The following is a 14,721-nucleotide window of genomic DNA, read 5'->3' as shown; positions in this document are numbered from 1 at the left end:
ATAGCCCTCTAGCCTCTTCCCTAGTGATTTTATTTTTGATTGTTTTAGATTTATTTATATATAGGAGTGTTTTTGCTTATATGTATGTATGTGTATCCCATGCATAACTGATGCTCTCAGAGATCAAAAGAGTGTGTCAGACCCCCAGGAACTGGAGTTAGATGCTTGTTAGCCACCATGTGTCCTGGGAACTGAACCCAGGCCCTCTGCAAGGAACAGGAAGTGCTCTTATTTAACTCTGAGCCATCTCTGCAGCCTCACGTACTATTACTTATTACATTATATTTTGTATTCTTATAGAGATAAGAATGGAGACCGTAAAAAAAAGTAATTTAAAGTTGTAGAATTAATTCATTAAATAAAAATTCTGAGTGACTCTCACCACAGTACAAGGCTGGTAAGTGGTAGATTCCCAGGCAAAGCCTCCTGTGTGCTATGCTGTGTATTGCTTGTGTGGTTCCTCCTGGGTGAAATTACCTTAAAATATGCTCAGTAAATGTTGGTCACTTTTGTTTTCTTACTGACAGAAGAAAATGGTTCCTGAGCACTGTGTACTGTCATGGTCCACCAGTTGGGCTTTTACATGTTTATGGATAATTTGCAAAAAGAAGACTTAAGATAGAAACAGATTTAGATTGTTGTTGCAAATATTGCCCACTGAGTTGGAGGTCGTTTTCATTAATTAGGCTACAATAGGAGACTAATTGAAAACTAAATGAAGGACCTTCTTAACTATGGGAAAAGACCAGGAATGTAGCACAGTTTATATAACACTTGCCAGCATGAGAAAGCCCTGAACGTGAGTCCCTGGCACCACATGGTGGTACATGTGTATAATCCAAGAATCAGTTTATATCCACTACATAGCAAGTTCAAGACCCACTTTGTCCACTTGAACCTCTACCTAAAAACAAAAGCAGGCTTGACCCAGTGGAAAAATGTGAATGTCACTGAAGATTGTCATTTTTGGATTATTATTTCATTCCTTACCATGTCACAGATTTCCTCCCACACATAAAGGACAAAGAATTAAGTGTCTCTTAATAAGAGGAAGGGAGTTACAGATGCTGTTTTTGAATATAGGAAGTGGGACGTGGTTTTTGAGAGAGAATATGAAAAGAAAAATAAGAGAATCATGTAAATAAAATAAAGATGCTAAAAAGTAGAGATTGCTTCTGAGTACTTGTCTTAGAGCCACTACAACTATAAGGAGATACGCTTTTTCAGAGGATTGGCTGTGTACAAGAATTGGATTAAGTGCAGAAGATTCACTATGATTCTGTCATTTACCTTTCTTTTTGAATGATTTAACAATTGAGTTTGTTGGTTTTAAATGTGGTTCTGGCCATTGGGAGGTGATGTGGCTCCTGATACCATTAGCTACACGTGTCCTATCCCTCAGTGTGGGGACATCCTGGTAGACAGCAGTCCATATTTAATGATCCCTTAAATAGGTCTGCCACCTTTGTTTCTTCCTTTTTTAGAGCTACCCCTGAATAATTGTGAATTATTATTTTTTGTTATTTTTGAGTTATCTTACTGCAAAAAAACCATTGTAATTCATATCATCATATTCAGAGTTTGAAAATGACTTCACCATGCCACAAGGCTACAGAATGAAAATCAAAAATATTTTAAGTGACAGCAATAGACTTCTGAGCTATTTTTTTCCTTGTACCTGAAATTGGGAAGGCTTACTGCTCTTCTCTTGTATCTGACATCAGGTGGCAGGTCCATAAACTCTGTGCTTTTTAGGTTGTACGCCCGAAGAATGATGTTTCCAGTGTTCCAGAGAAGGCTTGGAAAATAGTTAAGGTGAGTTGAGTAGCTGGTTACGGTGATAGGCTCACCCGTCTGTATGCTTGTCTCCCGACACTTCAGGTTACTAAGGTGGGGAGCACTGCATTGACTTGACTCCTTTCTATATGCTATATCCTCCTAGTGTATAAGTCTTAGAGCCAAATAGTCAGTAGTCACCTCATTAGTAGGACCAACTTAAAGACTGTAGTTACTGTGAAAGCAACCTAGGATTCTTGATTCTAGTATTTCTGAGTCCTGATACCTGAGAGGGTAAGTTTTACTAGACAGTAACTAGGATACACCTGTGCCAGAATGCATTTCTGGCTGACATCTTCTAGAAGCATGAGGAATAAACAAAATTCTTTGCTTCCCAGTTCCTCTCCTCTGCCTTTATCCTCTCACAAACTTTTATACAGTAACTTTTTTCCTTTAAAATCTAACCATACCTCCCTATTGGCTTAGTGATAAAAGATTTTGTTATAACACAAAATTATAAGTAAACCTTTAAATGACTAAAATGCCTCATTCAATCCATGGTCTCAGACATTCCAACCAAGCATTATTCTTTTGCTATAACATTGCTTGTAATTTTTTTCAACGGGTTTGGAAAAATAATACCTAGAATTTTAGCATGGCTTTATCCATAGACGACTGGTGTAACAGAAGCTTGGCTTCAGACATGGAATGAGTTGGCGGCCAGCAAGAGCAAAGCTGTGTCAGGACAAATGTACTCTTCATCTTCTCTGGTTGGCTTTCAGCTGGCTGCACCGCAGGAGTCTCTCTGAGCTGTGTATCCTGTGACCAGTAACTGGTGCACTCCACCCGGGTCCCTCTTGGCTAGGGACAGCCTGTCGGGAGGCATTAGGTTCATGCTGGTGAAGATCCTTAGTCAGTGGCTCCCTGAAGGGAAGAGGCCAACAGCCAGATTCTGTTGAACAGGTGGTAGTTAGACCTCAGCTCTGGTTGTGGGGGTGGAAAAGATAGACTCTCTCCAAAATTACCAGTCTTACTCGTTTTCACATGACCGATATGTACTTCTCTGCCAGGTAAATAACTGGTTAGAAATGTATCTGGGAAAATCTCTGGCAGCATCTGGACCTCTCTTAACTTTTCCACCTTCGTTTATCAGTCTGGATTTGGGCCCATGTCAGGAATGGAAACCCCACTGGGATGCAAGCAAAAGAGGAAGCAAGTTCTTAGCCATGCATCAGTGGAGGCCCCTACTGGGAGAGGGGATTATCACAAGCAGCAGGCAACCCTGCACCCCAGCCTGCTGAGCTCTCTCTCTGCCGCCACAGGATGTGAAGCAAGGGGAATGTGAGGCCAGAGTGCTTGCTCCAAGTCTCCTCATACAATAGGTTATTCAAGCAGATTGGGAATGCTTCTTAAGCGATTTCCTAGATCCCTGTCCCCTTAGGAAGGTGGTCACCACAGATGGTGAGTTCAGATAGTCTTGTTGCAGTACAAATTTAACATTCATATGACACTTCCTTACTGGCTTTACTCTGACAGATACTGACCCAGGCAGCAGCTTGCTCTGCCATTGCCACGTAGTTCCCAACTTAAACTATGGTTTTAAATTAAATTCTGCCAAAGGATTTCTTTGCCCTAATTTCAATCCTATATTTATTAATTTTGTGTTAAATGCTATGGCAAGGTTAGCTAAGATTAATATAGTGCTTATTCAATATCACTATGGGTACATATTTAATATGCTAAAATGATGTTTATACCATTAATTTCTTGCTATAATGATACGTTTATTATAATGTTCCTGTTTTAGTCAGCTCCAAATGTCAATGAAAGAGCTCAATGTCCTTTCTTCCAAATGGTTCAGCTACGTAATTAAATGCTGTATTAAGACATTCTACTCCACCTCAGTCTGCTACCAACTCCTTCCATTTTAACAGAGTTCTCTTATAGAGAGGACTGAATTGACTGCAAGACAGAAATTATGAAGATTGTATATTATTTATAATATACAGTTCCATGGCAAAGTTCCAAATCCTTTCCTAAGTAGTACTGGTGGCTTTGTCACATGAGCACTGTCTCCATACTCCTGTCAACTTTATGGAACAGGAACCGTCCTGTGTGGGGCGCTGTCTCCATGTGGGTACCGTGAGCACAGGTTTTTCAAGTTACATGTCCAAGCCTTAACTGATAAGACACTATGGCAAATTACGATAGTGCTTTAAAATCCAATTGGGGATGGGTTATGTTACCGGTTTCATGTTATTTGTTGTAAGTTTATGAAAATTAGGTGGTTCAAAGAAGGTATGTCACCTGACGGCAGGAGTCTGTGGTTGATTTCCACAGTACTGTGCACAATATGCTAATGCCTTTGAGATGTTATAGCATCTTAAACATCTATAGAGTGCCTACATGTATTAATTCCCTGTAATTTTCTGAAAATTCATTATCCAAAAATCTTAATTCATTATAACAGCTCATATAAAAACCTACAGAACTGGATTTCTTTTAGTCTCATATTTGCACACAATGAGAGATTCTCATTGTTTCTAATTTGTTTCATGTGGTGCCTCTGAGTACATCTCACAGAGAGCTGTTATTGAATCTCTGTGACTATCATTATATCCATCAACCTCTAGGAACTAACATTCTGGGCTTCCCAGTTCTATAATCTACTTCAGATGTAAGGATTGACATAATTAGCTTCTTGCAACTTATAATCAGAATGCAGCAGTACCAGACTGGGGGTAGGGGCAGTGTACAAATCAGTGTAGGCTTTACTTTTACTCTTTATTAAATCAAAGCCAACTATCTTGTTGCTGATTTTCTGTTGATTTCCTTTTCTGGTTGTCTAATTTGACTCCTCTGAAAAATTGTATATAAGATTATTGAGGAAAGCCAAGAAATGAAAGGATGATTGAAGCTGTCTAGCTGTAAAAGCACAAGTAACATCCCCCCATTAGATGAGTTCAGAAGTTGGCGGTGCATTGCACCTCTGAAATAGTATATATATTCACATACAAATGCTCCTTCCTGAATTTTAAAAGATCCTTTGCAATAAAAATAACAAGAATTTATTAAAATGAATTTTTTAGAAACATGTATTCTCAAACTGTGATGACAATTTCTGACATTTCTATAAATTTCATATATTTCCTGAGCTGTTGCAGGGTCTGACTGTTAAAATGGGCACTTCTGAGGCAGGTACTGTTTAGATGCAGTAAGAACTGGTGTTGTGCAGGCTGTGCCGAGAGCAGTGGCAGAGGCTCACTCAGCCTGCATGAGGTGCACCACAGACAACAGCACAGAAGGAAAGAACATGGGGAGAACTGAATGTTCTGTGTCATGAAATACTGCAGTCATTGTTTTATCCCTTTATCAAAGACAATTTCTGTGAACAGAATGTATAAATTGGTTCAATATGTACATGAAGATTTTAGAATTAATAATACAAATTTCAAAGGTTTATTTGTCTTGATGTTATCTTTATGCTATTAAAATCTCTATGAGTGCTGGAGAAATGGCTTAGTACTTAAAGCAATTGCCACACAGCATGAAGAATTTGGATTCCCCCAAATCCACATAAAAGCCAGGCAGGTAGGATACTGAGAATCCCCAGGGCAAGCTGGCTAGCAAAAACCAGCATGCTCCAGTTTCAGCAAGAGACCCTTCCTCAATAAATGAAGTGGAGGATGATGCAGGAAACCACAAATGCACTTTTCAGGGCTCTGCACGTTTCTAGAAACACTGAGTTAATGGCAGATTCAGAAACCAAATCGAAATGTCTTTAGAACCAAAGCCTATTCTTTCTTTTGGGGAGTTCAAGATGTTCTAAGAACTGCTGACCAGACATTTCCCCTCCCCTTCAAAAGCACATGCTTAAATGATTGGTGAAACTTCTATTCGCATGAAGAACTGACACTACAAGATCATAATTATTATATGATATTAAAAATGTCGATAATAGACTTGGAACTCTGGATACACCAAAGTTTCCAAAAGAGAAAGGTCTTAATCTATGAGAGAGCTTTCTCTAGGAGACACTTAAGCAAAAGTTTGGCAATTCCCGTGCTTAGTGAATGGGATTTTAAATATGAGATCCTGTGCCAAATAAATAAATAAATAAATAAAATTTGAAGTAGAATTGGCAAAAGTATTCATTTGACCATGAATTTAACAGGCACTAGTAAAGTGGTAGCCATAGTTGCTCTGAGGCATACTGAAGGAGGGAACAGAGGAGGGCTGAAACAGGAGAAGCCTGTTTGCAAAGTCCGTGTCTGTAAAACACACCAAAGGCTTGAGTGTGCATTGGTGGTCGTTGTATTATCAACCTTGGAAAAGCAACTGGTGACTTAGTCTTTGGTGGCAGTGGTGGCGGTGGCGGTGGCATTGGTGTTCTGAAGTAGTACTACTGTGTAACCCAAGTTAGCCTCCAGCTCAAAATCTTCTGCCTGTTTAACAGTTGGAGTTAGAGGCATTTGCCACCATGCCTGGCCTTAAGCTCTTATTTCTTCGGTATTTCCATGTGTGTCATTAGAATCAAATTACCTTGCTAGCTTCTGAAATCAAAAGTTAGTTGTCTGTGCTGCTGTCTCCCCTTGAGTCTCTATGCTTCCTAGAAAGGGATTATATGATGTGGTTTCTTCTTGTTATCACAAAGGTATTTTGGTAAAAATTATTTTTAAAATTATTTTGAAGTGATAAATGTTGTAGAAAGTGCTCAGAACTCTAAATATTATATTAGATTTGATTTCAGTAGAAACCTTTTTTTGACTGGTTCTTTATGATGAACAGTTTTGTAGATATGCCTCATTGGGCAAGTTATGTCTTACCTCTTTAATAGTCTGTATGTCACATGATTAAATTCTAAATGTTAGAAGATGTTTTCCTATTATCTTCATGTCCTCTGACTGGCATGAGGCCTTGAGAAATGTGAGGCAGTGTTTTAAGAGAAACGATGTAATCACCCATTGATTTTAAGTGACCCTGTCACATGTGAAAACAAATCGGATTGTTGTTCTTAATGAGCTTTTCAATTTACTATTCAGTAGATCAGATAAGTGGATTGAAGAGGTAATGCTCCTGTTTAGTACTCCGGCTTGACTGTCAGATCCTGGGAGTGGAGAGAAGTCCCTGAGGACAGAAGCGTTGACACAGCTCTAGATGGGATAATGGGGATCAAAGCTAATGGATGCTAAAAGGAATGGTGCAGGCTACAAGGAGGATTGTGGGTAAAGCACTGGAGGTGCCAGTGTTGACTGCTTGCTCCTCGTGGTGCTGCCTCAGATCCGATGCTTTGAGAAACTGTTTGGTCAGCTGAGCATGGCCGACCTCCTGCCTGCCTAGCAAACTCTCCCAACAGAAAAACAAACAAACAAAGAAACAAACCTGCTAGTGGGATCCTCAATTTTCAAAGATAACACATTAGTTACTAGGTTCTTCACTATGGCACAGTGAAATGTCTTGAGATGTAAGTTTTCCTTTTACAGAAGTGCAGAGTGGTCATCGGTGATCCAGAAGAAGTTAACTCATGTTAACAAAAACAGAGGACCATGTTATGATGAAACCACAGGAATGAGCCGCGTGGAAATGCCATGTCCTTTCCAAAATCCCGTGTGTCGGGGAGCAGCGCCTTCTAGCAGTGCCCAGAGGACTTATGGGACATTTTCTTTGTCTTTGACTGTGAACGTGAACTCAGGAGGGGAAACTAGTGCTTGGACCTAGAGGAGCTAGTAGTTTCTGTGTTTTCATCCTTGGTGAGCACCAGGGCCTTTCAAATTCCAGTCAGGATGAGGAACACAGTGTGCGCCCTGCACGACCATTGAGCAGAAGAGAGCAGACAGCTGCAAGTCAGGTCCCCACTGCATGTGCCTGATTGGTCTTAAGTACAGGCTCTTACAGCATAACCACAGATAAAAATAACAATCCATGTCGCTCTCTCTAAAACTTTTTTTTTCATATTTTTGGAACACAGAATTCAATATATCCTAGAATGTAAGAGGGCACATTTCATTGTTTGATTATTCACATTGTAATAAGTCTCAGTAGGCCTTTTCTCTTACATATTACATGTATGTGCCGTAGTCATTAACAATTGTCATAGATGCAGAATGGGAAAAGTGGACAACTGGACATCAGGAAGTGAAAGGACCAGGGTAGACAAATGAGGCAGACACACAGGAGAATGAAGCTCGCCCTGCCTGGAAGGCTAGGGAGGCCTTGGAGAAGACAGCTTTTGAATGGCGGGAGAAGAGGAAAGCTGCTGCTGACAAAATGAAGAGCCAGAAAAATTCTAGCGATGAGTCAGTTCTTCTGTGCTTACACTTGAGAGAAATGGTTGAAAATGGGTGTACATGGGGTCAAGGAATGAAAAGGTTTTACACCAAAAGTCATATTGATGTCAGCTTTTCCAAGAGGACTAACTTGAATCTTCTTGGCCATGGGTCATGGTAAATTAAGGGAAAGTTCCGTTTGTATACATCATTATTCCTTTGAGCCTTCCCTGTGCTTACAGTTTTCTGATTGAGGACTGGTGGTGACTTCAGCTACAAGTATCTTAGGACCCACAGTGATCACAGCAGCCACTGGATAATCACTGGAATATCACTGGATAATTACTGTTGTGGAGGCCTCAACAGTCAGCAGAAGAGACAGGAAATCTTTTTTTTTTTTTTTTTAAGATTTTTTTTTTTTTTTTTTAAAGATTTATTTATTATTATATATAAGTACACTGTAGCTGTCTTCAGACACACCAGAAGAGGGCATCAGATCTCATTACGGATGGTTGTGAGCCACCATGTGGTTGCTGGGATTTGAACTCAGGACCTTCAGAAGAGCAGTCAGTGCTCTTAACCACTGAGCCATCTCTCCAGCCCTATAGGAAATCTTAATAATACTTTTCATTCCCCTCTCTCTGCCGAAGCTGCTTCCCACCATTCTGCTTGTCCCCTCCCTCCCTCCTTCCCTCTCTCTCTCTCTCTCTCTGTCATCTTGCTAGCCTGAGGAAGGGGCTTCCAGACATAGGACCCAGGTGGAAAATTTGTATCACAAAGTTCTGATTTGCATAATTTTTAAAACTCAAATACAATACTTCTGCACTCCTCTCCTGTATGACCCCTTTAATTCCGAGGGATTTATTATCTTACCATGACCTGTAGCAGTATATCAAGCTAATGTGTAAATAAAGCTTAGTTGTCATACGTAGCAAATAAACAGTTTAGAGGTGAGACAACATACAGTCACTGGGGATGAAGTGACAGAAGAGGGATCACGTGCAGCTTTGCCTGGCAAGGACAACCTGCAGTCCCAGCAGAGCATAGAGATGTAGAGGTGGTCACTGTGTTCAGCTTGCCAGGCTCCCAGGGAACGGTCCATTGACTGCTGGTGGTATTTCTCCACTTGAAGTGGGATTGTGTGTTCAAATGTGCAATGTGCCTGAGGTTGAGACAGAAACGTCACCCCCAAGCTCTGCAGCCAGCTGTGCCCACTTAGAAGCTCAGAGGATCCTCGTGTGCTGATGTTCAGTCCCACTATCCACAGTGAGAGCTGTCTCTGTCTCAGGTCGAGAAGTTTGCAGGGACTGGCTGGGACTGACGCAGACTGTTTTCTAAGAACACTTTCATTATCACCTTGAGTTATCTTGAATTTTATTGGTGCTTTGCTGATATCTAAAATAGGTAGGAAGTGTTTATTTTAGATTCTTTTGAGTACTATTTTCCAATTTTTTGGTATGGAAAAGAAAAAGGTGGCTCCAATGTTGAGTTGTGATATGTGAAAATGAGTGTGACTGTGTTTGTGCATTAATGTGTACACATTCCAAAGCAGAAGTGTTTCCTGTGGGGAAAGGTATTGTAATTGAGGATGACATAGTTTTTATCTCATGAGCTCTGGACCCATTCCCTGTTTCAGTATGGACATAGATCTTTGAGTTTTAGACTTGTTAACTTGAGCAGCCTTTTGAAAGAAACTACCTATGAATTATAAAGCTTTTAACACTTAAATTTTTCACGCAGGTATATGCTCGTATGTCAGAAGTCTTAGGAATAACAGATGACAACCATGTTCTGGAAACATTCATGACGAAAATGTGAGTATCTGGTTTTTTTTTTTTCTGTTTTGATTCACATATTATCTCGTATTTCCATCTCTTTATATATATTAATTTTTTAACTTACAACCTTGGCTTTAATTTTTAGTGTGTGCATTGCTCTTCATTAAACCTTCTCATACTTAAAACTCACCATCTAAAGGGCACTATTATTTGTCTGGATATCCACATCATTATAATATACAATATCATAACACTGTCCTAAAAAGATATATAGATATTAACAGGATTTTTTTGCCTTATAATTAAAAACAAAACACCCTACCTCAAAGACCACTGAAGAATGACTTGCAAACTATACTCATAATCGCCTTAAACTAAGCATCCCGTGGCTCCAGCCAAAACATGTTTATAGAGCTCAATGACTTCTCCTCACAGACCCACCAGTGCTTGTCAAGCCAATATCAAGGCTTCTGCTTGGGTACCGTGGGCCTCACAGGCAACCCTGTCCTGCTCGAAGGAGCAAAGCTGGGTCAACCCCAGGATGTTGATCAATCAGTTTTGGAGCCCCCGGGTGATGATTCATTTGGGGCAGTGACTGGTTCACCTTCGTGAATTCCTTTGGGAGGATATTTCCTGTCTCCACTCTGTTTGGCTTCATTCCAGATTTGTTTCTTCTGTGAAACACTTAACATTATAGGCTGACCTAAAGAATTATTTACTATTGAATTAATTTAATTTCAATTTAATTAAAATTAAATTTACTATTTTAAACTTACAGAATTCTGTGCTAATGTACATTATATATAGATTATTGTATAAAAGTTTAAATGTGCTATTAGAATTTTTTTTAAAAAATCTGTTGAAATTTGAACATGCTTTTCACTTTGTGATTGAAGTCACCTGACTTACATATGTTTCTTTTTCTGTGTTTCTTCTTAATGCTGGTAGCTTTCTAACAATTTAAAACATTTCTTTCATGTTTAGTGTTACAAACCTTAAGTACTGGGGAAGATGTGAGCCTGTAATCTCAAGGACTCTTCAGTTCCTAAGTGACCTTTCAGTTGGATATCCTTTTCTGTGTATGTGTGCTGCACGTACTCAGCAGGCACAGTGACGTGACCAAGTAGTTCCTTTGCTTCATCTATAAATATGTTTATAGTAACTAGGATATGAAAATGGATAGATAGATAGATAGATTCATTCCTGTCTAATTGTGTTATTATTAAGCTAGGCTAATAAATGGTTTCATAATAAAGTATGCAGCACACATCTATTTTAATCCATAGTTTTCATAATTTTCAGAAATTTTTCTTTCCGAAAAAAAGCATGTAACTTACTTGAAGAAAGGCACATGCTGTAACAATCCCACCTCATGAAGCCTCATCCTAGTAAGTGTCATGTGCGAACTGAGACACAAAGGAGTAACAGAAAGAGAGCTTTTAACCACCTCGTTGATTGTCGGCTTCCTCACCCAGTTATCATCAGACATACTCTAAATTAAGATTTCCTCTTACGTGTTCAGTGTTTACATTTTTGCCTCTAGAAAGTGTATAAAATTTGAAGCCAGAAATCATCCTTATTAGATTAGTTATATTTCTACCAATAAGAACCAGATTTTAGATTGTTGCTAATAATTTAGCTGTAAGACACATAGATGTTATGTTAAATGAATGAATGAATGAATGAATGAATAAATAGATAAATAAGCAAGCAGGCATTGCTTTAGTTAACCTGTAAGATTAGCTGATATTTTCATATACAGACAAAATCTGAAAATGGTTAGCTTTGGATGGAAACCTTTAATGTAGTTTCATTCCAGGAATATGCTTGTATTAGTTAAGTTTAAGATTGTGTTCCTCTATAAACCATAAAAGATTTCCAAAGTATTAGACACCCACTTTTGTGCTGGAATTTAATATGCAACTTTTTATTGGAAAATAATCGTCCTTGTCTGGCAAAATCCACCATGCAATATTTCTGTTAGTAGGTATAATGCAATAAAGACAGGGAGGGCTATTTATCACTACAAATTTTGAGGATTTCAGGATTCTTTTTATTATTTTAATATATTTCTTTGATATTAAATCAGAAAAATGATAAATTACACCTGTCTAGGCTGTTTTTCCTCTTTACTGGAAAGTGATGTACAACCCAATTCCAGTGGTCATTTTGGCTTTTTAAGATATGTATTTTTTCTTATTAAAAAAAAATCAACCTGTATTTTTTTCTAATAATGGTGCTGAAATACTCTTTATTTCTAACATATGAAGTGGTTTATAAGTACTTCATAGTATTGCAAACTCTCCAGGTTTTCACAGTGAATGAAAGGCTTTGGTTGTAAAGCACACACCTCTTGTTTATATTCACTTTGATTTTAGTTTGATATTGATATTTGATATAAAATTAATTTGATTTGTATTTTCATTTCATATAACTTGCATAATGACTAATTTTTTGGTAACTATTAAGATACTTTTTGTTATCTATTTTTAAATACACATAACCTTTTATTTTATAAGCTGTAGTTTTGAATAGTTCTCAAAATTAATTTTTAAGTCTGATTTTCAGAAAATTTATTAGACAAAGGTTAAAGGTTACAACAGATGTAAATTATTTCCATGCAGGTACATTGATTTATATTTTTTAACAATTATTTCAAGTTTGCATATTTAGAAATATATATTAGCTCAATTTGATTTCAGTGCTCAGTTATTTGAATTATAAATCATTATGTCCCTTCTAGCTGATCAGTCATAAAGTATCTTTGAATTCATTTACATAATGGGATATGTACTTGCTGTATTCATTTCAATGTAGTTGCTTCTTACCTAATGTGTGTCGTGGTGTTCTAGCCAATTTCATTATTATATGAGTTTTTTAATTGGGATCTTAAAATAATACCTTTTTTGTTACAAATAAAGTTGCATTATTCAGCTATAGAAAGTATGCAAGGTAGTAATGGCCACCTATTGTCTTCAGTAATAGAAAGTCTTATTTTAATACTCAACATATTTTTAAAATGTAATTAGCAAGTCAATGAAAATCATTTTGTCTTATGAAATCGTTTTCATTTTCTGTATTTTTAATGTGTGTCATCAGCACTTTGAGGTATTTTTCTTTTGTGTTGTTTTGGGTTTGGTTTCTATTTTGTGTGCTTCAGGGGGCTGTCATTCAGTGTTTATGATGTGTAAAACCAATCTGTGAGCTTTGATTATCTGACCACCTATTTGGAAATTAAAATTACCAAAAATTATTTTTAGGAATTACAGAAGAGCCTAAAGTTTCCTTAAAGTAGTGGTCAAGTATATTTAAGTATCAGAACTGGATGTCTGATATCACATCATTAGGCCCCACACCAGCAAGTCTCTCTGCAAGGCTATGACCAGGAGCTGAGAATCTGCCTCTTCACGGCATCTCTGGACTGACTGGGCACATGTTGGAGAGCCAGGCATTTCTCCCGTGGCACATCTTCATTCAGCTCTGTTAGCATTAAATAGGGCAGCTGTGACAGATGAGAGGTCATCTGGCCTCCTACATGATAATGTGGAAACTGATCCTTCAAGGCTAGCGAGCCTCCTCTCCCTCCCCCCGAGGTACTGTTACCTTATCTGAGCCCTCTGAATCAGTGAGGCTTTGTAATGTTTAAAGCTCAGAGACCCTTTGAGAAAACTTTTATATTTTCCTATCAGATTCATTGCTGTGGATGGATGGATGGATGGATGGATGGATGGATGGATGGATGGATATTACATCTAGCAAATATGTTTAGGTAACTCTTTACCATACTCTTTAACATTTCCACAAGTAAAATTCAAGAATTCTTCATTCCAAGTATCTTGAGCTAACATGCACAGAGCTAACCTGCTCCATCTGGGTCCAACCCTCTTCAGTCAGGGTCAGTACCTAAGATCTCTCCTCCCTGAAATGTTTACACATCTGAAATTCTAGTTTCTATCTGAACAAGCAATGGTGAGACTGTTCAAGGGACTGGAGTAGGGAAGCAGGAAAAGAGGGCGTGAAGGTCAACAAAGCACTCGCATGTACCTTACGGTGACTGCCATAAAGGAGTCTCCTGAGTCCTGGTGTCTACTCCTCATCACTTGAAGCTTTCCTTCTTTTGGAGAGTAGCTGGTCAGGATTTCTGCTGTAGTTCGTCATCTACTCCAGCTGTTAGCAGTAACACCTCTTACTGTGGGCCTCACGTTTATGGTAATGAGTAATTAATGCACTTAAGAGTCTTTATGAGGACCAGAGTTTGACCCCCCACACCCATGGCAGGTGGTTGTGGTACCAGTAACTCTAGCACCAAGAAATCCAGCACCCTCTTCTGGCCTCCCAGTGCACACATACATACAAAATGTGTAGACACACACTCATACACACAAATGAAAGTAAATATTTTAAAAAACAGCTCTTTGTTAATTTTTTCCCTTGATTCTCCACAGGATGCCAGACCAGTACTTTCTGTATTATCACAAACACCTATAAATTTTTAGGACCTAGCTCAAAATGAAAATTGGGAGTCTCTTTGTTAAAATCATTGATCATATCACAACACTAACGCTTGAAACCAACATGAGGCATTTCTTTTTTATTATTATTAGATATTTTCTTCATTTACATTTCAAATGCTATCCCCAAAGTCCCCTATACCCTCCCCCCCACCCTTCTCCCCAACCCACCCACTCCTGCTTCCTGGCCCTGGCATTCCCACGTACTGGGGCATATGATCTTTGCAAGACCAAGGGCCTCTCCCATTGATGACCAACTAGGCCATCCTCTGCTACATATGCAACTAGAGACACGAGCTCTGGGGGTTACTGGTTAGTTCATATTGTTGTTCCTCCTAGAGGGTTTCAGACCCCTTTAGCTCCTTGGGTATTTTCTCTAGCTCCTTCATT

The 14,721-nt window shown here is 38.6% G+C and overlaps 1 protein-coding gene across 1 annotated transcript in view; it reads left to right on the top strand.

Moving 5' to 3' along the window:
- Positions 1 to 1,759: 1,759 nt before the first annotated feature.
- LOC110331206 (ran-binding protein 17) overlaps positions 1,760 to 14,721 on the top strand; it is a 117,415-nt gene continuing 104,453 nt past the window's right edge. Inside the window, exons 1-3 of the mRNA XM_029546255.1 lie at positions 1,760 to 1,815; positions 9,783 to 9,856; positions 10,805 to 10,885. Of these exons, the coding sequence (XP_029402115.1) occupies positions 9,795 to 9,856; positions 10,805 to 10,885 (143 nt within the window). The 5' untranslated portion in view covers positions 1,760 to 1,815; positions 9,783 to 9,794. The remainder of the gene's footprint in view (positions 1,816 to 9,782; positions 9,857 to 10,804; positions 10,886 to 14,721) is intronic.

This window comes from Mus pahari, chromosome 14, assembly GCF_900095145.1.
Source record: "Mus pahari chromosome 14, PAHARI_EIJ_v1.1, whole genome shotgun sequence".
In the NCBI taxonomy this organism is placed as follows: domain Eukaryota; kingdom Metazoa; phylum Chordata; class Mammalia; order Rodentia; family Muridae; genus Mus; species Mus pahari.
The sequence above is the reverse complement of the archived record's forward strand: the minus strand, read 5'-3'. Positions and strand labels throughout refer to the sequence as shown.